Below are 27934 nucleotides of genomic sequence, written 5' to 3'. Positions count from 1 at the left end.
TGATCTCTGTCGTTGTTATTATTATTGTCCACCTCCTCGCGCAGGCGCAGAAGAACTATTTACTACAGCACCGGTGCGAATGTGCAGTATCAGAAAAAGTTGCATTTCCCGCCCGTTTCCTTGGAGACAGAGTCGGAGCGTTTTCAAAAAGTTCCACTTTAGAAGCTGTTTTCACAAGTTGCGTTTTCAGTGGCTCTGAGCAACAGTCATGATTACATTTTTTTCTAAATATTGAGGTCAATACATAAGTAAACAAAAATGATATTTTTTCATTAACCATCTTTTTTTACAAAGTGAAACGCCAAATATGTGAGGTAACAATCGCCTGCTTTGTTAGATACGACCAATAATGCAATATTGGCCGAAAATGTGAATAATTTCACAATTTTAGACAATAAAAGCAGTCATTTCCCTTTGGTTGAGGGTTTTCCAGTGACTCCCTGAGGGCCGGTCAAGCAGACCTAAAGGACCAAACTTATGGTGCCAGGTCTGAATCCAGTATAAAGTTTCACCTTTTCGCACCCACTTTAAATCAAAAGATCATCTCCATATTTTCAATGTTGTCTTGTGTGGGAATAAATGACTTAATTAAAGAGAAACTCTACTGATACTTCCATATTTCATGTTTTGAAATAATTATGTCTCAGATAATTGGATGAAAAATCAGCGCAGCTGCGTTTTCTCTGTCTTATCTCTCGTCTCTCTCTCAAATTCCACAGGTGACCCTTAGGCGGCCTCCGTCCTCGCCCGACCGACGTGGTTGGACCACAAGACACCGCCTGCCTCTGCTCGTACATTGATGATACAGTCTTTACATCTCTGGACTACAGCCTGTCGGCCTTCAACAGGGTTGTGTGGGATTTTAGAGCAGTTCTTTTCTTTTGTAAAAGCATGTGAACTTATATATATATATATATAAAAAAAAAAGATGTTTCCTTTTGACAAAACTCGCCGTTTCGGTGTAAATAATGTGTGAACGTCGTACGTCTGCATCCGATTGAACTGCTGTAAAGTTGTCGGAGCCAATTAATCTGCATGAAAGGAGAATATTTCTTAATATGTTTGGATATTGTGTCGGTTCGGCTTCCTGAGAGGCTGAGCTCCAGATGTTATTGTGGTGTTTCAAAGATCTTAAGAACCAGAAGCAGCTAAAGCCCCTGTCTCACGAAATGTGATAAATACACAAATGATAGCCGAATCTACGAAAGACTGACACACAACAATATGTTCCGTTGTGTTGTGGGGGTCCGTTTACGCGGCAAAGGTGCTGAAAGTGCATCTTTACGAAAATCCTACCGACTTCGTGGAAACAGCTTCAAACAGCAACCGTCGTGCGACTGTGTATTTTGCACCACGGCCGCAGTAAATAGTTGTTCTGCACTTCGATGGACAATAACAACCATGTTTGCCTCCAGAGTGTCATGACTCCCAGTCCACATTCTCCTGGGACTTGGTAGTTTTATAGTCGAGAGTCGCTGACGTTTTCGTCTGTCCGCGAACGTCTGCGTATTCACATTGTTAATGTTTATAGCGTATTGTTCTCTCTGCGCATGCGTGTGTGTGGTTTCATTACGAAAAACAAACAACAGCGCCAACTTACTACATAGTTTTTTAGCGTTTCTGCATTCATGGAAACGGACATTGTTTTCAAAACGTTGCCGTGTGAACGCTGAAACAAAAAATACCAAAGGATGTGTTTTGAATCTAAATATTGTCGTGGGGTCTAGAATCGATATTTTTTACTTTCAGTTAAAAGTCACATTTATGTCCAATGTACGAATGTTGCGCAACTTTGACGGGACGATTGAGAGTTTGTTGAGCACTTATATTCCTTTCGTACATTTCTACGCCAGAAATATTTCTAACTCATGACAACTAAATTGAAAACGATCCACTTTTTTACAAGTGTCATTTATAGTTCTATAAGATAGAGGTTAGACGCATTTTACATGCAAGTCTTCGACTCATACTTCGATTTGCACTCTGGTGTTGGCTCCCCCCCTCTTGTTCTTTCCCCCGATCGTGATCGCTCTGTGCTTCTTCTCATAAACTCCACATCGGGCGTTTTGTAACGTCTCTGTAATTTTAGCCGCTGTCGGTATTTTGTGTCGCGATTAAAGCGAAGGATGCAGGGTCGCATGCTTTTGTGTGTCTGTTGTGATCTCAGATTTCTTGTTCTGAAAAACAGCGTTCAAGTAGTTTATTCAATTTAATATGTATTTTCAAAGGTTTTTTTTTTCTTTTTTCATTGTATAGAAAGTTTTTTTCTTTTCTTTTTTTTTTTTTAAAGGCTTTGAATGGGAGGAACGTTGTGTCTTGCAGCGACGGGCTTGTAATGTAAATACATTGGGCCAAAAAAAAAAAAAAAGAGAGATTTTTTTTTTTTTTAAGGAGCGGGATTAAAACGATTTACTTGATGACCCTGATCGACGTTCAGGGCGCGCTTGATTTACTGAACCGTTTGATGCGCGAGGAACGATGGCCGTTTTCATATGAAATCTGTATATTCCATTTTTCCACTTTTTCCCGCCGTGTTGTGTTGAGCGTTAGATCTGTGAAGACGAGCACTGCTGAAATCAATAAAACATGCTTTATTGAACGTACAAAGATCTGGAAGGTTGTTTTTTTGGGGGGGGGGTTTCAGTCTTAACAGCAGCACTTTGAAAACACACCAATTGAGTCACAATGTTAAAACTTTGGCTGCGTCTGGTAAAAAAAAAAGGAAAAAAAAGAAAAGTCAATTCAAGAAAAAACTGCAGCCGTAGAAATACTCACACAGTCACACTGAAATCGACAAACTCTCACTCCGAACTGAGTGAACAGATCACAAATGCAACGCGCCATTAAAAGGAAACGGCTCCAATGACACATGAAGAAAAAAGGTCAATGAGAATTTCAAACATTAAATAACATTAAAAGTCTGACGAAAACTTAAAACACTTTATTTACAATTTCTCTGTGGCAAGTTTTTCTTTTTTCGTTTGTTTTTTTAACATAAATATGTGAACGGACTTTGTTTTTATTAAGTGAATGAAGCTAAATAGTTGAGAAAGAAGTGAAAAAGTCAAGAATAAACACATAATGTTGAATTCAGGAGATAAAATGTATAAAAGTTCAAATGATGAGGACAAAAATAAAATAAATGCGTCGGGTCAAATTTTTGTCCCAAAGTGGAGAAGAAATAATTTAGAGAATTCAGTCCAAATGTTTGAAATAAAGTAGAACATTGAGTAAGAAAGCAGACACTATAACTCATGGTGTTTCATTATATTGAGAGTCGAGTCCAAATTTACGCCAATGGAGACGTTACAAACAACATCCCTAATCCCAACATGTATTTATTCTCAATCTTCTGACTTCCTTCTCTCGTAATTCCACACCAAAGTGATTCACATTCTGCACGTTCATATAAAAGCACAATAAATCCATTAAAAATTGCATTTTCAACAACCATAGAACTCCAAGTGTTTTCCTGAACAAGTGGTTATTACATATAAATTAATACAATCCAGTAATATAAAGAGATGTATTGACTCCTGGAGATGGTTCCCAAAGTAAATCAACATGTGACCATGAAGAAGAGGAAGTCAGGCGTGTTATTAGTGTGTGAAAGCTTTAAATACTGTAACGCGAGCGTTGGAGACCACGATCCGAGTGGCTCCCGACTCTTCCAGCTTGACAAAAGTCGCCGTGTCAGCGACGTTTAGCTGCACTGCTTAGGATGCGTCCACAGGACTGTGGGCTCTCGTGGAGTCTGTGCGAGATCGTTGCTTTTCTTTTCTGTGGTCCTTGTTAGTGGGAGGCACCGTGGAGCCCTCTGCGGCCCTCCGTGACCCCCCAACCCCCTCCCCCCCGGCTCTCCGTGGCCCCGTCACGACCAGCGCCTGAAGGTTTCCACCCTGTTAACTGGAAGAAGTCTGCTGGCTGAGCAGCTCGTAGACGTCGTCCACCCGGCTGAGTCTCTCGAAGAAGGGGACGAGATCCAGGAGCTCCGTGTCCGCCATGTCGTCGAACCAGGACGCCACGGGAACCTATGGGAGAGGGGCCGCAGAGCATCGTGGGAGTTAAAACAGCTTGACATCAACGCCACAGCAGAGAAGCTCAAACGAAGGAAGAGTTTTAAAGATAAATTACAGATTCTGATCGATCGTTGGTTGAATGCTTTGAGAAGACAACCGTCCTCACTGACATGAGACTGAGCCACAGATGTTCTCGGTTATAATCCCGTGTTGCAGAAGCTACTTATAATATCATCATTTTGTCCATTTTGAATGTAATAAAGCCAATAATGTAGTAACTTGGCTGTGACGTAATAAAATTGTGAAACTTTTTGAGTTCTTTCGGTTCGTATTGATCTTTAAGAAAGGGGCTTTCCACCACGTTATGCTGTGGCTACACATTCTCATGATGCGCACTCTTTTTGTGTAGATTTAGTTTACGTCAACGCCTCGTTTACACAATTTGAAAAGTACTCATATGTGTTATATGAGAGGTATTTGTGCATCGATCATGATTTTAAGCAGCATCTGAAGTGAGGAGAAATGTCGTACTGCGTTGTCGGGGTGGAAGATGTAGGAGGCTGGAGAGTTGTCGATGATGACGACCCTGCTGAGGTCCCTTCCCAGACGGCTCAGATCCTTCACGTAGTTCCCTCTGTGGAAGACGCAGGACTCTCGAAAGAGACGGCTCTGGAATGCGCCGTACTTATCCAGCAGGTCCGACACGGGATCGGCGTACTGCGGGGACGACGAACAGAGCGAGAGCATCTTTTTTTTAAAACCGTTATTAAATGATGACTCCACAACATGCGTGTGCGAGCGATTGGCGGCTGGCCAGACGCTTCAGAGTGAAGTCGGGGTTAATGCGGGTTTGAAGTAAATGCTAAGAGGTTAGTATGTGCGGGCAGGTATCATAAACATGTCTTTATGTAGAAGGTCGGCAGTAAATCACACGCTCCAGTCCAAAGCGTCGCCGGCAGTCTGCAGTTTCTCAGCTGGAGTATAAAACGAAAAGAAGGAGCCAGAACTGACCTTGGATAAGCTTGCAGTGAACAAAACACACTCAAACATTTCGCCCATCCTCTTGAGGAATTCATCAACGTGCGGTCTCTTCAACACGTAAACCTGAGGGCAAACAAGACGATCAGTACAGTTTGAAATCCAGAGGATTCGGTTATTAGGTGAACAAACAGGAAATGCTTCAGATGGAACATAACCGATTTGATTTGTTATTCAAAGTCGCTTCAAATTGCAATCCAATCAAGATCGCAGACGTCCCGCCCCCTCCCAAGCAACATCTGCACTGTATTCAGGAGTACGAAACACCTCTCATAACCCCAATCATGGGATGAACGTGGCAGGATTACTGATGAGCAGTTGCTCCAAACCAGCAATGTTTTGTATGACCTCCTCTGTTTCGTCAGTACATTTATTTATTTATGTATTATTTCTTTACACTCTTCCCTGTGTTTTGATGGGCTGTACGGCTGTTGTCACGGCCTCGCGACCAAACACAACCTGTGGTAAAATCGTGACGGTGTCAGAAATGTTCTGCTGCGACCTACGTCGACTAACTCTCCAATGGAAATGCAGTACGAAATACTGGACTGATCGGTGCATTACTGGCACTAAACCCAAGTAGATGTTGTTCAGCTTCAATGGCAAAACAGGGGTTTCTCTCTTAATACATGAAAGGCACAAGGGCGAGGACTCTGTTCATACTTCAGTAGTTTCTTTTTGGTGGATGGTGGCGAACGATTATAATGCCCAATTGTTCAAATCGCACAGTTTGTGGCAGGCCTTAGGTCTTACAGTTTCTTCCCAGTTTCTTTATGAGATTCTACTACGTTTTGTAGCTCTTTGTTCCGACAGCTTCGTCTTTATGACACATCATCGCCCATATTGTGTTTTTTTTTTTTTTGTTTGTTTTTTTGTTGGACTCCATGGTATCACATTTTATAAGGCCTCCAAAGAGGATCTTAGTAAAAACAGACCTGGCATACCCCTTCATGGAATATGTCGTCCTCGATCACTCTTTGAGCAAGGCAACATTCCCCAACCGTAACCACACCGGATAACTAGCGCAGGAGTGGTTAGACGAGCATGACAAGGTGAAGGTGTTGACATGGCCTCCAAATGCCTCTGGTCTCCATCCAATCAACCATCTTTGAGATGTACTGGACATGATGGCCTTCTAGGGACGTAACACCTCGTAACTTCCAGGAATAAGGAAGGCAGCAGCTCATGTCTTGGTGCTTGGTACCTTTGAGAAACCTTGAAGGGTCTAGTGCTGCTCACGGACAGTCCATCACAAGGGGAACCTAAACCATCTTAGGCAGATAGTTGTTGATGCAATCCTCATAAGATAAATAGTTAAGGTATTATTAATGTGTTATTTTATGTAAAGAAAGTAGATCACTAAGAGGTAAACATTAACAGAACCTTGTGTCTACATCCACTGAGATGTTGGCAGCCTTGTTTCTGAACCAAGTCTTCCGGAATAGGCTTTTCCCGACGTTTAACAAGCCTATCCTGGATTACTTGAAACAGACCCAGGCCCTTCTGGACAACAGAGGCTCCTCTGTCTTCTGGAAGGCCGAGCACAACACACTGCAGTTACCACTCAGAGCCTGCAAGGAAACAGTAGCTGCTCCTCCCAACGAGCGCCGACCAGCAGGGCAGACAGAGATTGATGGCCAGTGACTTCTGAGAAGCCTGTCAGGCTTTGCTCTTTTCGTCAGGCCACTGAAATAGGCACCTGCTGCTTGGAGCCGTCAACAGAGAGAGAGAGAGAGAGAGAGAGTTCTGTCTGGCAGCTCGCACGCCGTTGTTTCGGCAGGGTTCATTTTTTTAATTTATTTGAATTGTTATTTTACTTCTTTGTATGTGTGAAGGTTGAAGGTTCCAACTATTTGGATAAGTACAACATCACGAGTAAGGATCATTTCCATACAGAGAGTGGAGCTTTTAGCAGAAAGGCTCACAGACGCAGCCATATTCTGGCAAAAGGTCACTGAAAGTGTGTCGAGTGCCTACCTGGTGAACCGTTCCATCGATTTCCACTGGAATGATAAAATCTGCATTGTCCACTGGCTGTTGGAAACACAAACACGATCATTTCGTCAATGCGTCTACAAAGAATACCTGCTGTTTTTCAATACGACGCGGTGTCACATGAAGATCACACGAAGGGTGTCGTCAGCTCGCTTTTTAAAAAAATCCAGACGCTACAGAAAGTGACAGCAGCCATTAAAGCTCTGATTTACTCGGGCGGTTTGCACTCTTGAAATATGCTTCTCAAATGTTAGTATCACGGCAAGCTCGTTCTATATAAGGTGTGGCACCATGGCCTGGATTGGTATACCGTGAGGTCATGCAAGAAAGACTCAAATAGAAAGTGGAAGGATCCATATTAAATTAATCTATGTCACATGCGACAACTGGCTGCTGGACATTCTGAGTATTTGAAATAAAATTTTAAAAAAGATAATAAAGAGATTTTAAGTCCTGTTAGGCAACGTTCACCTGTTTCTGAGTATTTTATTGCGGCTAACATACCCCCAACCCCCACGTCCACTTTTCGCAACCATTCAAGAAGTAATTGTGCATATTTGTCAAATTTCTTTCTGGAATTTCTTCTAAAACAACCATGCAAAATTCATCCTTCAATAGCTGTGCTAAACTTTAAGAAAGGCTTTGCCAGTGCAGAACCCTTCTGCCTACATTTCCTCAAAATAGCATAAAAAGTGTATCTTCCAATGGCAGCACAGCTTTTCTTCCGGATCAGCGAATAAGATTGATGTTTTCAACTCAGAAATGTGTTAAAAAAGCTAAGTTGTGACACGATATCTGACTACATGTACATAAAACCACTCATCATTAATGTATACACAAAGAGTCAGAAGAAGTGTGATTACTGGGGTTTTTTATTTTATATAGGATGGTGTGACAAAATTCTAAAACTATTTACAGAAAATCTACGAAAAAAAGGTTCAAAATTAATAAATATGTATCTTTTGAAACACATTAGAACAGGCAATGCATTTTTCTGAAGTCTCAAACACCAAGATTGACTTTTTTTTTATTCAAAATGGTTCATCAAATGGGATTCTTTGCATCTATGAATCTGTTGCATACAAAACGACTGATTAAAGAGTTACGGCTTTTTGTCCTTCAGTATTCAGAATGGGTGGCGTGAATCTGTCAGAAAGCCAATAGGATGACTTCAGGCTGAAATGTAATACTTCAGATGTTACTCCCCCGGACTGATACGCGCACCCCTTACTGAGAGTGAGCGGCATGTTTCTCGTACCGTCTTCATAAGTTCTCGGGGTTTCCTCTGCCTTTCGTAGGAAACAGAACTCTCATAAGTCAATTTCTGGTTAAAGTGTCGAAGTAATAATGACTTTGAATCTCCGCGGGGCATTAAAAATGGGGTTCATGGAGTCTGACCCTGTTTACGCGGGGCAAATGGTGATATCCGATGACATCGCTTAGGACAGCCTGTGACCTGAGAAGGACTAAACACCACATGACATTCATTACATAATTTGTCGTGATACAGGAGCCCAGACTGTTGGCATTGATTACTTTGTTGGGTGGATGCTACCATAAAAGGTATCGAACTGATCAGAGGAGACGCATTGTGAAGGCTGATGCACGGCTAGAAGGTCGAAATGCATTTTAAAAGTTAAAATTGGTTAGTTAAAACGGAAAAGACTTCATATCGCTACCAGAACGTCTGATTGGAACAACTTTAACGCGGTTTGCAGGAACACTACTCGATTGTGACACCAGCAAAGCCATCAGTGTACAGCTGAGTATAGGGATCAGTAGATGAGAGTCGTTTTACACAAAATGAGGTGTATGCCTTCCAAAAATGTGCAAAACGATACAGTGAGAATCACGCTGCTATTTTTGAGCACTTTAACTTGGCAGGGGGGAATTGTTTACTTTGACATGGACGCCTCACAGCAGGGAGAGCAGGAGTGCGTCCACCTCGCCACATCTGACCATTAAAAAGATGACCTTTAGGTACTTAACCTCATAACCCTGCGGCTATTTTCTAACATTTCCACCTTTAAAAAAAAAAAAAAAGAAGAAAAAAAAAAAGAAATTCCTATGAGGTGTCGGGAACAGCTGCAAAACTGTAATTGCCAAAGTGGAGGGCATTGGGTTTGAAGACATGGAAAACGCCTGATAATTAACCAAGAGTGTAATCAAAACTGTAAACTAACGAGTGACTAACAGCTTTATAAAAAGACGTCAGCGACACGGCTGCTGGAGGACTCGTTCTAAAAATGATCGTCTGAAACTCTACCAAATCTGAAGCAACAGATTTACAACAATCCATTTAAAGTCGCAGTAGTAGATCCTGTTACATTTACCTTCCCCGTGGACCGCTTCAACAGTCAACAAGGGACAAAACTGAAAATGCACTCATCGAGAAGCTGTTTTTAAAAAAGATGTTAAACGTATTATGATATGACTGCAGTTTCATGAGAAAAATCTGTGGGAATAATGTCAATTTCAAATGACCTTGACTTTTGATCTTTCATTCATCGAATGACAATCGTGTTAAATAGATATAAAGAATTTTGGCTCTTTTTAACATGTAACAGTAACAACATGACAGAATCCAAATCAATGGGTTGAGATATGAAGCCTTCAAGTTCTGGCAGTTGAAAGCAGGATAAGATAAAATGTGTTTAATGAAGCTTTTAGAGCAAAGAATATCAATGATTTTTCAAGCCCAAATTGTTGTTTTACTGTGTATTAAGACTATATCGTACATGAAATCAGATGGCCGACATTTTTGTATGTAAAAATGTTTTTATTTTCTTTGTTCGTTTGATGAAAAACTTTGGGTGCTCTCGATTTTGTTCATGTTATAGTGTATTGTGCTCTGCACACATACAGTATATGTCATTTAATTGCAAAACTAAGCAGCGACGCCCTAACGTGGCCCGGCATACTAACTACATCGTTGTCAGTGTGTCTGCTGCTGCAGTGTAAACGCGATACTTTTCTTTTACGGTCAAGGTGTTGTCACTTGAAACGTTGTCTTGGAAACAGGGCCTGAGCTTCCTGAGTTGGTCACATGAAAAAGTAGGCCTGCTGTGGGGGCGCCCAGTTATTGGTTTGATTCTATTCTTTCTTTTTTATTTCTTTTTTTTATTTTCCACAATTTCACACATACAAACAGGGATTTTGACTTGAAAACTGTGAAAAACACCCAAAAAAGCTTAGAGTTTATCATGCTGGGGTCCAATAGGTCCACTGTACTGCAGCAGCTGAACAGCTACTCTTTTTTTTTCAATACACCACCTTTGTATCTCGGACTTCACGTTCAGGCAAATACTTTTCTCCTTATTGGTAATGGTTAGATATAAGCATTAGTTTACTTGAGGGCTGGGCACAAGGAGTTTAGAGTAAGTGGGAACCAACAAACATCACAAAACAAATCAAATACATACATTAAATAGAAAAAACTGTTTTAATCGTAAACATGAAGGTAAAATCACAATTACTTTGGTTCTGCTGTTCTGCTGTCAACACACAAATTGTCTTTTTAAGCATAAATATTACTGCTCGGTAGGCAGATTAACATTGTCAATTGGGGGACTTTTGGAAAATACACATATATAAACTTCATCCAAGATCTCAAGCCAACTCATTGTTAAGAAAGAACAAAAGAAAGCATGCTTATTGATCTGCTTGAGGAAATTACTGCATTTAAGGCACACTCGTAATACCTGAAATGATACCTGTAGTTTACTCAACTTACCTCACATGCAACAAAGTATTGCAGTTTTCAGTACAAAGCGCCAGTTAATTTAAATACAAGCTGAATAGTTCATTAACAAGCAATGCTGAACATTCTCGTGAATTTTATCCAAAAAACAAACCAATGTCTTGACAAGGGTTAAAGCAGGGATATCAAACATAAGACCCATTGGCTATAACCGGCTCGCAAGAGGCTCCAATCTACCTAATCTCAAGAAAAGAGAGCAGAACGGAGATATTAGTGATGCTGCCATGACAGATAGCTACCTCATTGTTATCAAACTCGCCTCAAAGTCATGCTGTCAGGGTGAGTTTGTAAAATCTTGCATAATGCAACAGCTATAGGAGACGTTTTTTGGACATTTCACTGTATTTTGTACCAGAAGATTTCATTCCAATAGGCTTTACGATAAAATTGTAAGAATTTTTGGTAGTGATTGTTTGGTTTTGTGAAAATAGAGACATTTTCATCACGTATACTGGACCAGAACAAAGAGAAACTTTAAACTATTTCACCAGTCCAGTCCACCTCCAAGTATATGAGTATAAATGTATGAGGCTTCTGAACTACAACGTGTTTGACACCCCTTGATTAGGGTCAATGATGGCCAGCAGTCTGTTAAAATGTCCCATAACAGGAGGTACGCGCTCATTTTTCGAGAAACTCAACTTCAAACTTCCACTTGTCTCCTGACAGCCTCACAGTCATTTCTCTTGGTTATTGACTTTGATAGGAAGAAATCCCAATATCATCTGCGAAAAGAAGAAAACGGCTGCAAAAGTTCCCTGAAAGAACTTGATCTTTCAGCCCAAGGTTCCACTCGTTGAAATGGTTTCTCTTCCACGTGCAGACAATAAAAAACCCAACATACGTACGTATATGGCATACAGATATGAGAAAGTAGGTCACGCAGGTACACTTACCTTAAAGGAACTATGCACTAGTGTTTCATCCAAATCAATCACCACACAGATCTTCCCTGATGCATTAGACGGGAGTTGTGGGAGCAGCGGCTCGGTGTGAATCTGAAAACAAACATGTTTAAGTTCTAAAGCTTATATATGGAAAACAATAATGCTCCTCATTAAAATGCTTATTTCTTTGTTTTACAAGATGAGCAGCTGCTGGAGCAGATACTGTTTCCCAAAACAGGAAAAAGGTCACTTGGCTCATTGGGAGCGTGTCCTATCAACTGGACTGAATTGTGTTGTGGTGTTTCGGTGAGAGGTTACAGGAAACCTTCAGATGCTACAGCTGCTGCGCTGCTGACGGAGCACGCTCACATCGCAGCGCCGCCTCACATCCCTCAACAAGCGGACTGCGATCGTGGTTTGTTGATGCGAATCTGCTTCTAAAAACAAGCTGGCGCGACCAAATGAGCTGCCTGTCATACCGGTGCGTGTTTGTGTGCTCCCATGTGAGCGGAACCGCAGTTTGACACAGATACCACACAATATGCCAACTCCTGATCTCCTGTAAACGTGTTTGCTGACGGGGCTGACAGCACGGCCCTGGCGTGTGTAAAAATAGACGCAGGAGGTTTTTTTTTTTTTCCTTGGATGATTTGAGATTACTCAAAATGTTGCCTTTTTGTTTTTAAACTGAGGAGTCCACTCTTTAGGCAAAACGTGTACAGTACCTGCTCTGTTGGGGGAATGCAGTACTCGCATTCACAAGTCTCATCGGACTCGTCATCACTCTGCTCCTCATCTGAATCCCCGCTCTGTCTGTAGGCCTCGTCTTGATCGGTCCCTTCGGCCAGCGCCTCCCGGCCCTGGATTTTGGTATTTTCTGAGACAACACTGTGGATAATATCTGAAGGAGGTCGTATTTCTCTTGAAACGTCCTCAGTGCCACATTCAGCGTCCGATTGTGCAGTTTGTGAGTTCAGGTCAATAACTTTGGTGATTTCAAATCTGGCAGATGTCTCAGGGTGAATCGTGGCGACCTGTAACTCAACCTCCTTCTCAACTTTTCCATTGATCTTTTGCTTGTATAACTTTCCGCCCATGAGGCATTCTTTCAGGGCTTGTTTCACAAATGACTGACCACTTATAACGTGATATGAATAGTAGTCCTCAACACCTGAATCACAAAGCTCTCCCAATTCTTCAATATCGAAAAGTGAACAATATGGCTCCATTTCTGAGCATGCCATAAAAACTTTGTCCATGGGCTCTTCTCGATCAGTCCAAGATGTTTTAATCTCCTCCGCTTTATCATTCACAGAGACGTAAATCTCGTCTTCGTAAGCGTCACCTTCGACGGAGATTTCTTTTGCAAAAGGGGCACACATACTGTCCTGGCTGGCAGAGGACGGGCAGTCCTCCGTTTCCTCCTCGCACAGTTTAGAAACATCGTCATTGAAAGTACAACCCTCGCCATCGAAACGGGCTTCGTCATCCTCAGCTTCCTCACTATTCTCCTGGGTCTCTGAATCATCTCCATCAGCTTCGTCTCCTGCTGAACTTGATCCAGATTGATCCTCTGAGCAACATGACTCATCTCTCTGGCTTGCATCTTCCTCGTAAGTATCAGGCTGATCTTCACAACACACATTGGTTCCCTGCACATTGTTTTCCTGGACTACATCTTCATTTTTATGGACATTTTTGACATCACGCATCTGGGCTTCTTCTCTGAGATGCAGTCGGTCATGGATATCTCCGCCGTCGAAGCAGGAGATATATCGTTGCTTCTGTGCGAACATGTGATCATAACTATCAGTTCTGTCGAACAAATCGAAGTAATCCTCAACAGCAATATCAACAACGACTTTTTTATCGATGTCCTCATTACTTCCGTTAATTTTATGTGTCTCTTCTTCATCGTCAAAAGAATCCCACTGCTCGTCGCTTGAATCTTCCTGAGTGCCTTTTTCAGATTCTCCTGATGATTCCGAACACGGCTCGGAGGTAAAACTACCGTCGAAACAAGTTTGACAGGATCTTGTTTCTCCAGAAGAATAATCTGAGGTACAGTCTTCTTCGGCACAGAACTCAGAGCCGGAGTCAGAGTGGCAATGCTCCGAAGCAGCTGATTCTTGACTCTCGTCATCGTCTTTGCTTGTTTCAGGATCCTCGTTTTCATAGAACTCGGGATCTGTGAGCGTCTCTACAGTAGCAAATTGCATTGAATTGTCTTCGGTGTACAGGTATGCGTCGCCGTCATCGACCAAAGGGGCATATTCAACATCATCAACATCGTCACATTCAACATCCGCTGGCGTCGCTTCTGAAAATCTAACCGACTCTTCATCACTTGGCTCCTCTTCGTGTTGTTCATTTTCACAGCTGCCTTCATCGTCATTCACAGATTCGTTGTTTTGGATTTCATCATACTCACAGTGTTCAGCACCACAGTCCAGTGAATCCATTGAGTTGGGGGTGGAAGCAGGCATTTCAGATTGCTCAGAGTCCTCTGCTGATGTGTCTGACTCAGAGTCGGAACACTCACGTGGCTCGTTTTGTTGTGGTAACTCGGGGTGTTTTGTGCATCCAGATATCAAATCGGACATTGCACATTGGCTAAAACTGTCACTGTTCACTTCCAATTCGTTTGGCTCAAAGTCAAAAGACTCCAACTGTTGATCGGAGGGCTCACATTGCTGAAATGACTGAAGGTGTCCTGCACAGTGTTCACGACAAGGGCTACAATTGGAAGCTAAGCTATGATTAGCGCAGTGCTCAGGGGACTTGAAAGGTTTCAAACACTCACAGTACAGAGCACGTTCGTCAAATGGTTGGCTTAACCCCCAAGTGTCACACTCAGAGAGGGTCTGGTCTGGTTCAAAAAATCCTCTGCTTGCTGAATGCTGCTCGAAGCTGTCAGCGTGTCCATTGCAAAAGTTGCAGGGTTCACTCTTGCCTATGTTCATGTTACAGTGTTCCACACAAAGCACAGAAGGGTCCATCTGCTCAGTGTACTCCGCAAGAATTTTTATGCCTAAATCAGCGCTTCCCTTCGAAGGGCTGGTTAAATCTGCGGCTTCACTGACTTGGCATTGCTCAGCAACCATGGCTTCAGTAGGCAGCTTTTGTTGTGTTGAGTTTCGGTTCTGCTATGAGCTTTCCGGAAGCATCCCCCCCCAAAAAAAATCGAAGTCTGGATTGTGTCTGCTCAAAGTTTTTCCTCCATGCATTGGTTCCTGCTGAGTCCAGCTTGAAATGACTGGCAGACAGCCTCGACATCCATTCAGAGGGGATATGCACAGAGCTGGTGGGGGGAGTCTCCGAGACCACGGCCCACCCGAGAGAGTAACGGCAACAGGAGCAGCATGCACACTGACATGACAGGTTGTCACAACCAAAACTGAGACAAGCACTTGACTCGACCCTCCCAGAGTCATAGACCAAGCAATTTATTTTGGGGGCTTGGGGAGACGTGACAAATAACTTCTGGAATATCAAATCTCTATAAAAGGCTGAACTCAGGCATAAATCTGAAACCGACACCTGAAAATGTCTTGACCATTTGATCTTTAGATGATAACTGCCAAAAGACATGCTGCTTTCCGCGAATACACTCAATTTAACCATAGGGGGCATTGTCAATTGTCCAAAAATCCTGCATAAATATATCATGGTTTGTTGTTGATACGTCAAACCGCCATATTAGTTTCAGTCTAAAAGATATGTCACTATTTAATAAAAAAATTCCACCAATTTTTTCATGAATATTTAAACCATATTACCCATTGGACTGAATACCAGATACTGTAATATAGCTGTGAGAGCTTTCATAGCGCCTGCAGTCATGTTTCATGTGCAGCAGCTCGTCATAGATTTTTGGAAAGCAGGGATCTTCAGGTCAAACTCGTGCATCTCTAAAATTTCAGCCATTTCCACCCTTCGTGTAATTGCCTGATTGACGTCTGAAACACTAAGTACTTTTCACCGCCGTCATTTGTTACAGTTCACATGAGATGTAAACATGGAAAGCTCGGAGCCAGGAAAACATGTGTTTCAGGCATCACATGGCTGCCAATCAAACTGACCACACGCTGCTCGAAAAACGGTGAAGATGGCGCGCGAGGGTAAGGTGATATCCCGGGCGAAAGTGAGAGAAGGACATTGAGAGATGGACTTACTTTTGAGAGAGCCCCGTTTTCTTCGAGTGGCAGGGGGGCGTTGTTCTTATCCGAATGTGGCTCGGTTTCTCTGTGACACAAGCAGCAGAAAAGACTCTGCAGTAGCCCTCTCCTACGAAGTTTCTTCAAACCGGGAGCTTCGCCGGAACCTGGAGACAAAAAAACACAAGTGTCTACACCTTTCCCAATTGACAGATATGCACAATTTCCACAAATGGATACTTACGATACAGCGGGGGCCGACATTAACCTTTGCTTTCTATCGTTTTTCCATTCGGAAGCTGGCGCCAAATCATTGGCATGAAAACTAACACCGGGCTGGAGCTACAAATAAAAAAGTGAGATCAAATCTACTGCATGAAATACGCATAACAGCGCTGCGGGCAGTTTTATTTCGCGGCCGACCAAGCCATAATATCTACTCCGTCCACTCCGAGCGGGACTTGATCCATGCTGTGACGTTAGCATTGGCACATCCGCTCGTTTGGTCCATCTGATCCGCGCATCCCTCCAGCTGTGCTGTCAGCAGCACCCCACTGTGTCCTGCCATGTTGTATATCCACCCTGGCTATTTTAGATGACCAGAAAAAAGGTTAGGAGACATTGCATAAGAAAAGTGGAGGTGTATATTTCAGCTCTGAAATAGTCAGATGAGGACATCCCTAACCTGTCTGCATTCTCGGAATTTAGCTTGTTGCATAAAATATCAACAACGTGCTTCTTTTTTTCTTTCAACGTGCTTAAAGTAATCACATTGGTCTATATAGTTGTAAGCATCAACAAAAACATGGTGTAGCTGAATGAAAGTAATGCACATACACATAAAAATAATAGCTCTGCTGATTTATAATAATCAGATGTTGCTATGATCTAAATGTCACACGGATGTTTCTTTGTTGTTGGGTTTTTTAAGACTTAAGTCACGGTTTAAAGCAGGGTTGTAAAACTCACTTTACATCAGAGGACACACACAGAGCAATGTGATCTCCAGGAAATAATCACATTATAATATATAAATAACTAAAACTCTAAATCTCTATCTTTTTTTTAGCAGAGAAAAGTATTAATGCATCATTAAGAAGTTCAGATGTAATGAATTATTCTGTTACAACACATGACAAATCTCAAATATCAAGGAAAGAGCTGCAATTTCAACAATAATATGCCTCCGTTCACCATGTGCTTTACAACTCACAGATCACAGTGGAGTTTTACCACACGATGTACATCTTCAAAGGCATAAAACATTTGGCCACATGAAGCTGGAACTCACCTTATGATCAGAATACCCATCTTCAATGTAGACACTTTTCTACAACTGTGTAGCAATACGGATCACCTGAATTGACTCACTTCATAATAAAGACTAAAGTGCACCCCTGTTGGTCAAATAGATGTATTGCAGTAATATCATAATTTCTCACAGCTGGCAAATTTCATCTTTTGCCGTACGTTTGACACCCCTGATTTACAGTAAGGTGTTCACGGTCAGTTTAATTAAATTTTTCAACACAACTTATAGACTTCTGAATGAATTTCAAAATGCCACCAACTTCTGCCAAACACCTGAACACCTCACGTGTACAAAATGAGGCAGAGCAATAACTGCTGCTGAATGTGATGATTACACAAAACCAGAGCAGAGTAGAGAAGAGTCACAGTGGTTTCCCGAAAGATTTTATCTAAAATGTTTGATCTTCAGCTTTAAACTAAAGAAAACAGTGATATTCCGAACAGTAGCCTTCGTAACTTTAGCAATATACAACATTTTTTCTTATACTTGTGAATAAGGGAGGACGGTATGAGATAATGAAGAAGGAGGAAAGTTGGCTTTACTGCAAACCCCCCCCCCCGATAAATATAAAGTAAAAAAAAAACAAAAAAAAAACCCAACAACAAACAAACTATAGCCTTCATATAAACCTTGATTATCGCCATGCGCAGCACAACCAATCGCTCTCAACTGGATATACTGTACGTTGTATTAGCGGACATCAAACACCCTGTTAGAAGGAGCTATTAGCAGCAGAAAACAGCAGCTGGTGTCAGAGCGACGAGAGCCGGTGTTTACAAAGAAAGTAAAACCTATGACAAATTGACTGAGCTGTGATGGGCGGTCAGGCCTGTCAGCTGAGGCATTAGCGTGCCACTCAGATGAGACTAAATGTGTTGCCTCAGTATGGCGCCTATCAGAGACCTGTCAGCCTGCTTTTGGAGTAAATATGCGACATTTACGAAAGCGTCACCGTTTGGCCACTGGCGAATAAAAAAAACAGATATTTGCACCACAGTTTCTGTTCGGTGGTAATCTAAACTATACCGTAGGTCAAAAGCTACATCCATTCTAATTATTACCTGAACTTGAAAGGAACACTAAATAAATGTGTGTTTTTTTGAGCATGATATAAGATTATGTATGTGGTTTAAGACCCATATTTAAATTCGCCGAACAGATGGATAAAAACAGACATTGTCATTTTTATGTGAACTTTATACAAAATTATTGATAATACAGATGTGGCATGAACTCAGTCACAACAAATCAACAAAAATCTGTTGTCCTAGGATGACTTGTTCCTGAATCAAGGATACATTCACAAAAAGGCCTCTTCCCACAGGAATAGAAAGACATTTTCGCTGTAATTAGTACAGGCTAATTTATTTATCGCTTACATTACTTAGTGAAGGTTAACTGTGTGATACTGTTAGTTTCAAATATTCCCAAAATAAAATAACCTGAACCTATTTGTCCAAGTTAAGGAACATTTTGTGTGGCGATCAAAGACGTGCTGCAGAGAAAATCGCTACATTTAACATAACCAAATGCTTCTTGTAATACCACTTCTTGACACAAGATGGTGTATTGAGTCTTCTCGCCCTCCAACAAAAAGAGAGCCGAATCACACTGTACTTTCAGGTAAACAGGGCTACAAATATGGCTGACACATTTTGATTTAAGATTTTTCTTTTTTTCAAAACCTAACTTAAAAATCATCTGTTAGCAAATACATGCCGATATAAAATAATAGAACTTCCTGGATAACATTAAGAGAAAAACCATAAAATGCTTCAGAAATTCCCACTATGATGTCAAAAAATACTGGTGCATCAGTATTGTGGATTCACCATCTCTCTGGTAATAGTTTGCCCCTTTTGGTTTGGAGAGTCATGACACTTTTCTTACGGACTGACCCTTTAACTTGTTGCAACATGATCTTGAATAAACACCCGCAAATGTCTTGAGAGAGAAAACACAAGACATTGCTCTTGTGAATGTATTGCAAATATATCTTTCTTTTCTGAGTTATTCCGTCCATGTTTTATTCCGTTTTATCCAATTCCGGGTTGCGGTTTGCGTGAGCCGATTTCGAGTAAAAATGGACAGATCAAACACAATAATAAAATCTCAGACACTCACACTTATGTGCAATTTAGAGTCACCTATTAGCTTCAAATTAGTTTTTTTCAGACTGTCAGAGGAAAGCAAAGTGCAGAGAGTGCTCACCTCAACTTTTACTACACAAATTTTTATTTGCTTTTTACAGCAGATGTTCAACTTTCACCCTGTCACTCTGTTTTCAGCTTTAACATCGTTAGTTTTCTTTTAGAAGCAAATTGAGAGTAAGCGAAGACAAAAAAAATTATTATTAGAACCTTCATTTGTTTTTAATTCTTGATTTCATCACAAAAAAACGAATTAATCCTCACGTCACCTGACTGCCTGGCCCAGTTTCAGCTCCACCTGACCTACTTTCCAAGGCCTCTTCCCCTACTTCTTTGGCCTGTTGATGGCCTCCTTCAGCCAAGGCCACAGGAGGATGGTCATTTTGGTCAAGGCATGTCAGTCGGGAGGCCTCGCCAGTCCCGGGATGAAAGTTTGAGTGCAAAACACGTGTGAAGGAACAGGGCAGGTGAGACGTCAGGCTTGTGGCTCGAGTCTGGTTAGAAAACATCACGATGCCCGGTGCCTAACCTCTTCTGATATTACACATCACTGCGCTTAAAATAGCCCACCACCGCAGCTGCTGACAGCAGTTATAACAGATCTATAGATATTTATAGAGCGGACAGGGCAAGTTCATATATGTATGGAGGAAATGGCCCCGCTGTGCGATATGGTCTCAGTGCATGCACAGGAAACCGAACCGAATTGAAGCCATGACACTGGATCTGACGATGCAGCATCATTACTAAGGCTTTCCTCGTAGCTGCATTGTAAACGTCAACGTAAACACAATCCGATTCTGCTCAAACGGCACCGTCTCCCGACCGGATGAGTTACGGTCCAGAATGAGCGAGGTAACACAGCACGAGCCCAAAAGACTCATCGTCTTAACAATCTGACGGGTAACATGACATCGGACAGATATTAAAAGGAGCGCTTTCATTAAACCATCGGTCCACACGCGGCTTCAGTTTCAGAACTTCATTACATTTGCTTAAAAAAAGATGCAACCCTGTGATGTCCGGACGGTAAAAGCTATTTTTAGACTTTTGATGGATGTGCAAGATGCAATTTAAAAGCTTAGGGTGCAAAGCAGCAGCTTTAATGAGTCTGTGCGCTGCACGTGGCCTGACAAGATTTAATCGCGGACATCAAACTTGATAATATTGTTAATTCTGCGTTTTGGAGAGGCGATTTCTTGAAGTTGATTTTCCAGCTCACATTGCAAAAATAGTCACACACATAGTGATTAATAGTGTTATTGAGCAGATCATGTATATTGTTTTACATTTTAAATGTGAAGACTATTCTCTGAATCCAGCATGTAGAAACGAGAGGGTCAGATTGTTCACCTTTAGTTAAAGTTTACTTCAAAAAGCGACATATCACACCTTCGTACTGTAGAAAATGATGAGATAAGCGAGAAAGAGACATATACATGTATATGGAAAGAAAATTGCAGTTGAAACTGAAAACAAAAACGGGTGTAACCGCAAAACTTTCGACTGCCACAATCCCCACCATAACAAACAACAGCGCCCACCAGTGGCCCGGCATATGAACTACATTGTTGTCACTGTAGGCCTAATGCCCTGTTTTACACGACAACGGTGCCTGGCGCCACTGAAAACACAACTTTTTTGAAAACGGCTCCCAAGGTGGAATGTTTTGAAAACAATTAGACTCCGTCTCCATGGAAATGAAGAAAAATGCAACTACGGCGCTGATGTGCGTGCACACCATGTGCAGCACAAGTGTTTAAAACAGTTGTAGTGCCCATGTGCAGTAGCAGCATTTCAGAAAAGTTGCGTTTTCCGCCATTTATACGGAGAAAGAGTCAGAACGTTTGGCTCCGAGCACCGTTGTCATGTAATTGGAATTTCGGCTATATTTGCGGCAATTTTTGCTTTTTATCAAGGACAAGGCAGATTTCTAGTAACAATCCTTTGAAAGTTGTGACTTTTAACTTCTTACAACTATTTCTGAAGCCAGAGTGATAGCGGGCAAGATATCCAAGCTAGACGAATGTAGTTCAATGCACAGTACTTGTCAGGTCAAGTATAAACCAAGTGCAGCAGCTGCAGCACATACTGTACTGATGTATATATGCAGGCTAAACATTGCAGTTTATTACCGAGTCCACTACAAAGCTCGGGAGCGGAGAACGTGCCGCCACACGGTGCTTATTTATGCGCGCACAGCTGCTTCAAAGGTACATGCTAACATCAACACGAGGACGATCTTCCTCTGCCAGTAAACACTTGTGGAATACTACGCACTTGTGGTGCAAGTTACTGAAAATTAGTACAGCCGAAAGTAACTTGTGCACTACTTTTATTAGTCTCCCGTCACTTGAAAAAGTGCACCTAGCCGTATTATAGTGACACATTAGCTGATATGTCAGCACCGTGCGGGTCTCTAATGACTGATTCTCTCATTAAGTCCAGCTAAAGTTACACCCGTTGGTTGGAAGTGAAACGGTGGTGCAGAGACATGTTATTTTAGTCTGTTTGAGATAATCGGACACGATTAAAGTCCGATATGCACTCCTGTGGGGGGGGGGGGCACTTCATATAAGTCACGCAGATCCCGTTCTTAATGACTGCGAGTAAAAGTAGCAACAAAACAGACGCTGGGATTTGGACTGGGATTTGATAATTGATGCGGAAATAACTCGTGATGACTAATGCTGATAGGAGGGCGCTCAATAATTGGTGTCGGTAGTCGGGTGAGAGTGCGGATAGCTCCACTGACTGCGGCGGCTAAAAATAAAGCGGAAACGTGAAATGCAGGGAGGGACGCGCTTTTTGTCTTTTTCTTTTGATGCGACAGGCTGCAGCCGTTAACACACCGATAAAAACTTTAGTAAAAAACGCTTCGTAGAATGAGACGTGAGCCTTCGTGACATGTTTAATAGGTAACGTTAGGGGATCGGTCATGCAATGAGACCGTTAAAACGACGAGGGCGTATTAAACTGACATCAGTGACTGAGAAGTGGCCGTGTCGTAGTGGGACGACCAGTACGGTACGCACAGTTCTGCAGTCACACATGACATGTGGACTGTATTCCGATCCAAGGGAATGTTGGACTGCCTTTTCACTCTGACACTTGATTTGTAATTAAGTGATACACACTGATCACATCCCTGCTGCGTAATCCAACGAGCACCACTAGAACTCCACTTCTATTGCTTTAAAATAAATAAATAAATAAACGTGCTTTTATTTTGCGTGCCGCACAATTGCAGTTATAATCCTCATTCAAGCATCCTCCATTCAGTTCATGATCCCATAGAGTCTAATTAAGCTAATTAATAGTAAGCGAACTCTGCCGCTGCGTTCCTCACTCTCCCCTGTCCGAAATGCTCAGACACTGATAATGAGGTTACAGCATTACGGCCTCGCGCCGCATCAGCATGTTTTATCCCACTTAGCTGAAAGCCGGCTGATCTGGAACCCTCAGGCATGCATGTGAGCTCGGATGCTTCTATTCCTATCCAGACCAAGAAAGAATGAGGCCCCCCACGACCGACTTTCCGCCGCGCCGACACCTGATATTCACTTACAATCTGACGACTCGCTTCACCGGATTGTGGTACACTGAGGTCGGGTCAGAACAAGGTTTGAATTTTTTTTTGCATCTGAATAATAGTCACTTTACTGTTTATATACGGCAAAGGAAAAAAAAATGTAATAAAAAATATACGCCAAAGAAAATAAAAGTTTCTTTCGGGTGAATTTGCTGGATTGCCGTCAGTCAACGTGTGACGAGTAGACAATGGTGCTGTAGTCGAGACCACCTAATCTGAGACCGAATCAAGTCCAAGACCAAGACTTTAAGGAGCCGAGACCAGTCTCTAGTAGAAAATGATCACTAAACAAGCGAGAAATATATATTACCAGCCTATTGCAAACTACACAGCACTGCAGAAGTGACATAAAAACCAGCTAATAAAACAGGGGAGTTAAACATAAAAGAGGATATCAAAAGAGGAAGAAAAATAGACATTATGCAGGCTGCAGCCTGTCTACAACACTATTTGTACATGTAACACCGGCACTGCTTGGAGCAAAAACAGGTTTTCCCTTTCTTCTCTTGTTGGAGCCTCTAGATTTCCTCCTGGCCAACATGAATCCAGCAATGTGGGAGCAGGCTGGAGCCAACTGTACACTGTGCAACTACTGCCACCCTGTGGCTGGACCGGGAATAGCAGAGCTCTGCAGAGAGACGCTGACTGGGATTTATTCATCCCACTTCTGTTTGAAGAGGACGTGTCACGAATTCAGTTAATTCAATCAATGGATTCATTTAGATTCATGTGGTTTATATTAGCAGTACTCGTGTTGCCAGACATATCCACTTTGTGCAAAGCTGTCGCATTATAACAAGCTCTAAAAAAAATTTTTAAAAAGACATTTCAACTGTTCTCATCTCAAGTATGGACATGAGATGTTCATGCACCAGACATGTCCTAATCACTACTAACGGCCTTCACAATATCAACAAGGGCAATATACATACTGCTAAAGTCCATGTTAACATGCAGTGTTCATTCCACATAACAGGTTTTAATTGTATGTAAGAGAACTCGCCATGTTATCTGGAAGAACAAACCTCAAAATCAACAACATCCATCCTACGCGGCTCCTGCTTCAACACATTTTACTCCAATGAGTAGCTGGTTATCAGGCTTTTAGCAGAGCTTGAAGATGTTCTTCATCATATTCAGGTGTTTTGGAGCAGGAGCACAATGACAACTTGCAAGATTCAAGATTTTTACATGGTGCGTTTGTAAAGATCTGTCAACGAAAAAAGTGAATAGCAATCCACACAGGGATACCTTGAAATCCAGCTCTGAACAAATTCAATTCAATTCAATTCAACTTTATTTATATAGCACCAAATAAAAGAAGTCATTTCGAGGTGCTTTCACAGAGAGAAACCAAACACAAAAGGTTGCATATGGTCAAAAAAGAATACAAGGAGACGTCACCTCAGATCTTAAAGGGACATCATAACTTCTGGTTTAATTAAGTGAGGAGACCTAAATGAAAACCAACAGAAAATGTCATGTATAAAACAAGACATTGGACGTTGTCCCATTTCTTTGAAAGGACTCATATCTTGTGGTTAAAAATTGCTGAAAAAAATAAAAGATAAGGTAGCTAAACTGGATGAAATTACAACAAAAAAAACTGGTTGTAAAAGGCAAAATAGCTAATATGGCTAAAACTGATAAAAAAAAATTCTCAAATTATTAAAAAAGAAAAAAAATAGGAAGAATAGACAAAATTTCTCAGAGTCAAAATAGCATTACAGGATTTAAAATTAATTAGTATTTGATATTTATGATTTATTTTTACTGAACATGATTTGAAGCAAGTATTTAATTACAGTAGAAAACCAATTTATCCATGCGAAATATTCAGCTACATTCATTTGTAAATGTAGTTGGCAGCACACAGGGTGAATAAGTGCAAAAAACAAATAATACACATTTAACCACATAGCTGTTAATCATTGACAAATGCAATCCTGAAATAATATATTTTAAAAATAAATCAAATTTTTATGTGTCTCATGAGAAAAAATTATATTTCTGTTTTCATGTTAAAAAAATGTGGTTTGTTAATATTACATTTAAACAATCAAACAACAATTAAAAGAAAAACGTACATACAGATTAATCATTTTGATTAAATGTAATAATACATAAATACAAATTCTGCATGAATACACATCGTAATATTATTATTATTAATATTATTAATTTTATAATATTAGGAGCACTACATGTGAGGCGGAGAGATACACATGAGTGACGAGTCCCGGTGCTGCCAGGCTTAATATCAACGCTCATCTGCCGTCCAGTCAGATTCTTCCGTCGGAACTACTTGTTTTGGATTTGTACCTTGAAACGAACGCGGATGCAGCTGTCAATCACGTGACGTCAGCGCCACCACAGTGACACTGACCACGCCCCCTTCAGCGGAGCCCTTATTTATGGCGCTGAAGTGTCACTCTGCTGCAAACTAAATACATCCCCTGGATTAAAATACAAACTTGCATCCGTCCCCCACTTCCGACTAGCTTCTCACACTTTCACCCGACTCTGAGTTCGGCTCTTGTGGTCGGAACTGATTAAAAAAAAAAAAAAAAAAAGTAGTTCCAGAGCAAGTCGCTGTCGTCCGGGGAAAGAGAGAGTGTTTCCCGGGGAGAACCGACTCATGTCCCCGGTTAAAGCTCCGCTCGACCTCCAGTATGGCTCCATAAAACTTTTCCCAAACTCACCTTCCTGGACACAAGCTGCTGCTGCTTCCTCTTCGTCTCTCTTCGCCTGCGTGATGATCGACGTCGGCTCCATCAGCGCCGCCCGGACACGTTACAATTATAAGTTTATGGGGGAAAAAGATAGATATTTATATTTTGCCACTCCCTGCTCGCGCTAAAAATAGGAGACAATACGGCACTTGACAGCAGGGAAACATTAAAAAAGTCTAATTGCCCTTGCGCCTAAATGTTAAAAGTGTTTAAAAACGATTGGTTTCTAAAAAAAATTAAATTGGCAGAAGTTGTTGGAAGTTTAAATTTGACAACACTAACACGGGACGTGACGGTTTCAAGGCACCCGGCTCTTAAAGCCACAATGCAGGATGTGAACTACTGTGAATGCAAAGAACCCTTGTTTGGAGTTTCTTATGATTATATTGTATTGTTTGAGTTAACTCGTAATAAAACATTCAAATTTCTTAATTCTGTGATTTAAATGTGTGTTGGATTTTCAGTTTTTTGAGGGAAATTCACTTTTTCGTTTAAATTTAAGGGCAGCCTTGAAACCGAATACAGGAGAGAAATTTAGTAAAGTGACCACACCTCTTTTGTTTTTTGTTTTTTTGTCTTTAAATAAACAAATAGTATTTATCAGAAATGTTCCCATAAATCATAGTTTATTCAAAATAACATTTCTTAATCATTAACAAAATGTTTTGTAGCTATTACATAATTACCAAAAATGTTATTCTTACTTAATCTTTTCTGTGACAGCGTGGACATCTTTCTTTTTGTACTTTGTCTTTTTTGTAATAATGTTTTTATAAAAGTGACGGAGCTCAAATCTGCAAATGGCTTTTAATCTAAATAACTACACTCTAATACTCCTGTCTGACGTGGTCAGAGCCACTCACCCTGACAGATTAATGTAAGAAAGCAGCAACATTTCTCTTTCAGCTGATTCTTGATGATACCCTTGGATTCATTGATGGATGAGAGTGTTTCTAGCTTGAGCTGTCTTTCTAATTCAACCCATGCACAGGGTGGAGAGTATAAACATATTTTTCTCATTTCACATTTGAAGATTGTAGATGTTGTCTTACATCATTTCAGGGACAAAAACACCAAATAAGTAGGAACGTTTAGCTGATGTTGTTCAAATCAAGTTAAATGTATACTCTGTGAAAGCCTATCCAATACATCAGAGGTTCTCAACCTTTTTCTTGAGGTGTCCTGTTGCTTTAATTTAATAAACAACCAAGCTGATTTAATTAAGGTTGTAGTTTCTCTCGTCGCCACTAGATGGCAACCGCACTGAAAAAAGAAAGCCAACTCCAACTTCTCTTTTTCACTCTGTGGTTAAAACTTTCAAAGTTTTTTTTTTTTTTCTCTGGTTCTCATTTATTCATTCTCGTCACACATTCTGGTCTGAGAGTCTGATTGCATGACTTTAGTGTGTCATGTGTCATAAGTTCATTCTGAGTACTTCCAGGTCACTGGACAGCAGTAAAGCTGATTAACCATCACACCTTGCAATGGGTGACATAAATAATCCTCAAAAACAAGCCATTTGCCCAAAATATCAATTTATTTCTATGACCCTGAGATAAGTTATGGATAAGTTGAACACTCTCTGCTCAGTTGGATGTGTGTTTGTTTCAGTTCAGATCTAAATCACACATTTTAGTATGATGGTATGAACCCCGTTGACAGGTCGATTATTACTTTACTTACTTCTCATCCTCGTCATCATCATCACCATATTTGAGCTCAAGCAGCATGTCAAGGAGGTCCCCCGGTCTTTCCGCTCTCAGAACCAATGTAGTCCTCCTCTTGGTCCTTGATGATGTGTGGACCTTTATCGGCTTTGGTATTCGTTTCTTAGGACCTTGCTCAGGAACAACTGCTTTAAAGGTAAACATAACACAGTTTTATTCTGTCCCTGAAAAAAGATGAGCAATCGATCCAATATCTTTCTCTAAAATGTTTCTCTGTGCCTAAGGTGACTATATTTTGATTTCCAATTAATAAGACACTTGGTCAGACCTTAAAACCCTTAAATGATGCTCTAAATCTACTGAAATAGTCCTTATAATTTGAATATATTCAAAGTATGTCTCCTCTGGATGGATATAAAATTCTGCCTTTTACATCATATATTCTTATTTTCCAAAGCCAAACACACAAATTCCAATGTTTAGAGATCACTCAACATGTTTTTAAGGCCTAAGAGAGTCTCTTTTTATCTTTACTTCAATATTTTGCTTGTCAATGTGAGCTCTGTCACCTTTATTACACACCAACACTTACATTTTATGAAAACCAGACATTTTTATAAATTTG

At 41.1% G+C, this 27934-nt stretch overlaps 2 protein-coding genes across 3 annotated transcripts in view; one reads left to right on the top strand and one right to left on the bottom strand.

Moving 5' to 3' along the window:
- obsl1b (obscurin like cytoskeletal adaptor 1b) overlaps nucleotides 1-853 on the top strand; it is a 36916-nt gene extending 36063 nt beyond the window's left edge. The window contains exon 21 of the mRNA XM_080478222.1: nucleotides 720-853. Within this exon, the coding sequence (XP_080334348.1) occupies nucleotides 720-730 (11 nt within the window). The 3' untranslated portion in view covers nucleotides 731-853. The remainder of the gene's footprint in view (nucleotides 1-719) is intronic.
- On the bottom strand, nucleotides 824-25958 carry LOC308118737 (carboxy-terminal domain RNA polymerase II polypeptide A small phosphatase 1-like). 2 transcript variants are annotated; one of them, XM_080478253.1, is made up of 7 exons: nucleotides 25613-25958; nucleotides 15875-16023; nucleotides 11709-11810; nucleotides 7035-7091; nucleotides 5031-5123; nucleotides 4551-4736; nucleotides 833-4031 (listed from the first exon to the last, which is right to left on the bottom strand). In XM_080478253.1, exons 1-7 carry the CDS (start codon nucleotides 25683-25685, stop codon nucleotides 3903-3905), a joined length of 789 nt encoding a protein of 262 aa, XP_080334379.1. In that variant the 5' UTR covers nucleotides 25686-25958; the 3' UTR covers nucleotides 833-3902. The 2 variants fall into 2 exon arrangements, with proteins under 2 accessions (XP_080334378.1, XP_080334379.1); XM_080478252.1 differs by lacking the exons at nucleotides 15875-16023; nucleotides 25613-25958 and adding an exon at nucleotides 12425-15103 and having other exon boundaries at nucleotides 824-4031.
- Nucleotides 25959-27934: the final 1976 nt, after the last annotated feature.

The sequence above is a fragment of the Lipophrys pholis genome (genome assembly GCF_963383615.2).
Source record: "Lipophrys pholis genome assembly, chromosome: 13".
NCBI classification, from domain to species: domain Eukaryota; kingdom Metazoa; phylum Chordata; class Actinopteri; order Blenniiformes; family Blenniidae; genus Lipophrys; species Lipophrys pholis.
This window is presented reverse-complemented; position numbering and strand designations above follow the sequence as displayed.

Excerpts from the sequence above, each read along its gene's own strand:
- LOC308118737 (XM_080478252.1), bottom strand. The coding sequence starts at position 14,803 with ATGGTTGCTGAGCAATGCCAAGTCAGTGAAGCCGCAGATTTAACCAGC. Across the intron at positions 4,737-5,030 it reads TCACTGCAAGCTTATCCAAG|TACGCCGATCCCGTGTCGGA; the intron begins GTCAGTTCTGGC and ends TCGTCCCCGCAG. Across the intron at positions 4,032-4,550 it reads TCTTCCACCCCGACAACGCA|GTTCCCGTGGCGTCCTGGTT; the intron begins GTACGACATTTC and ends CCTCTCCCATAG.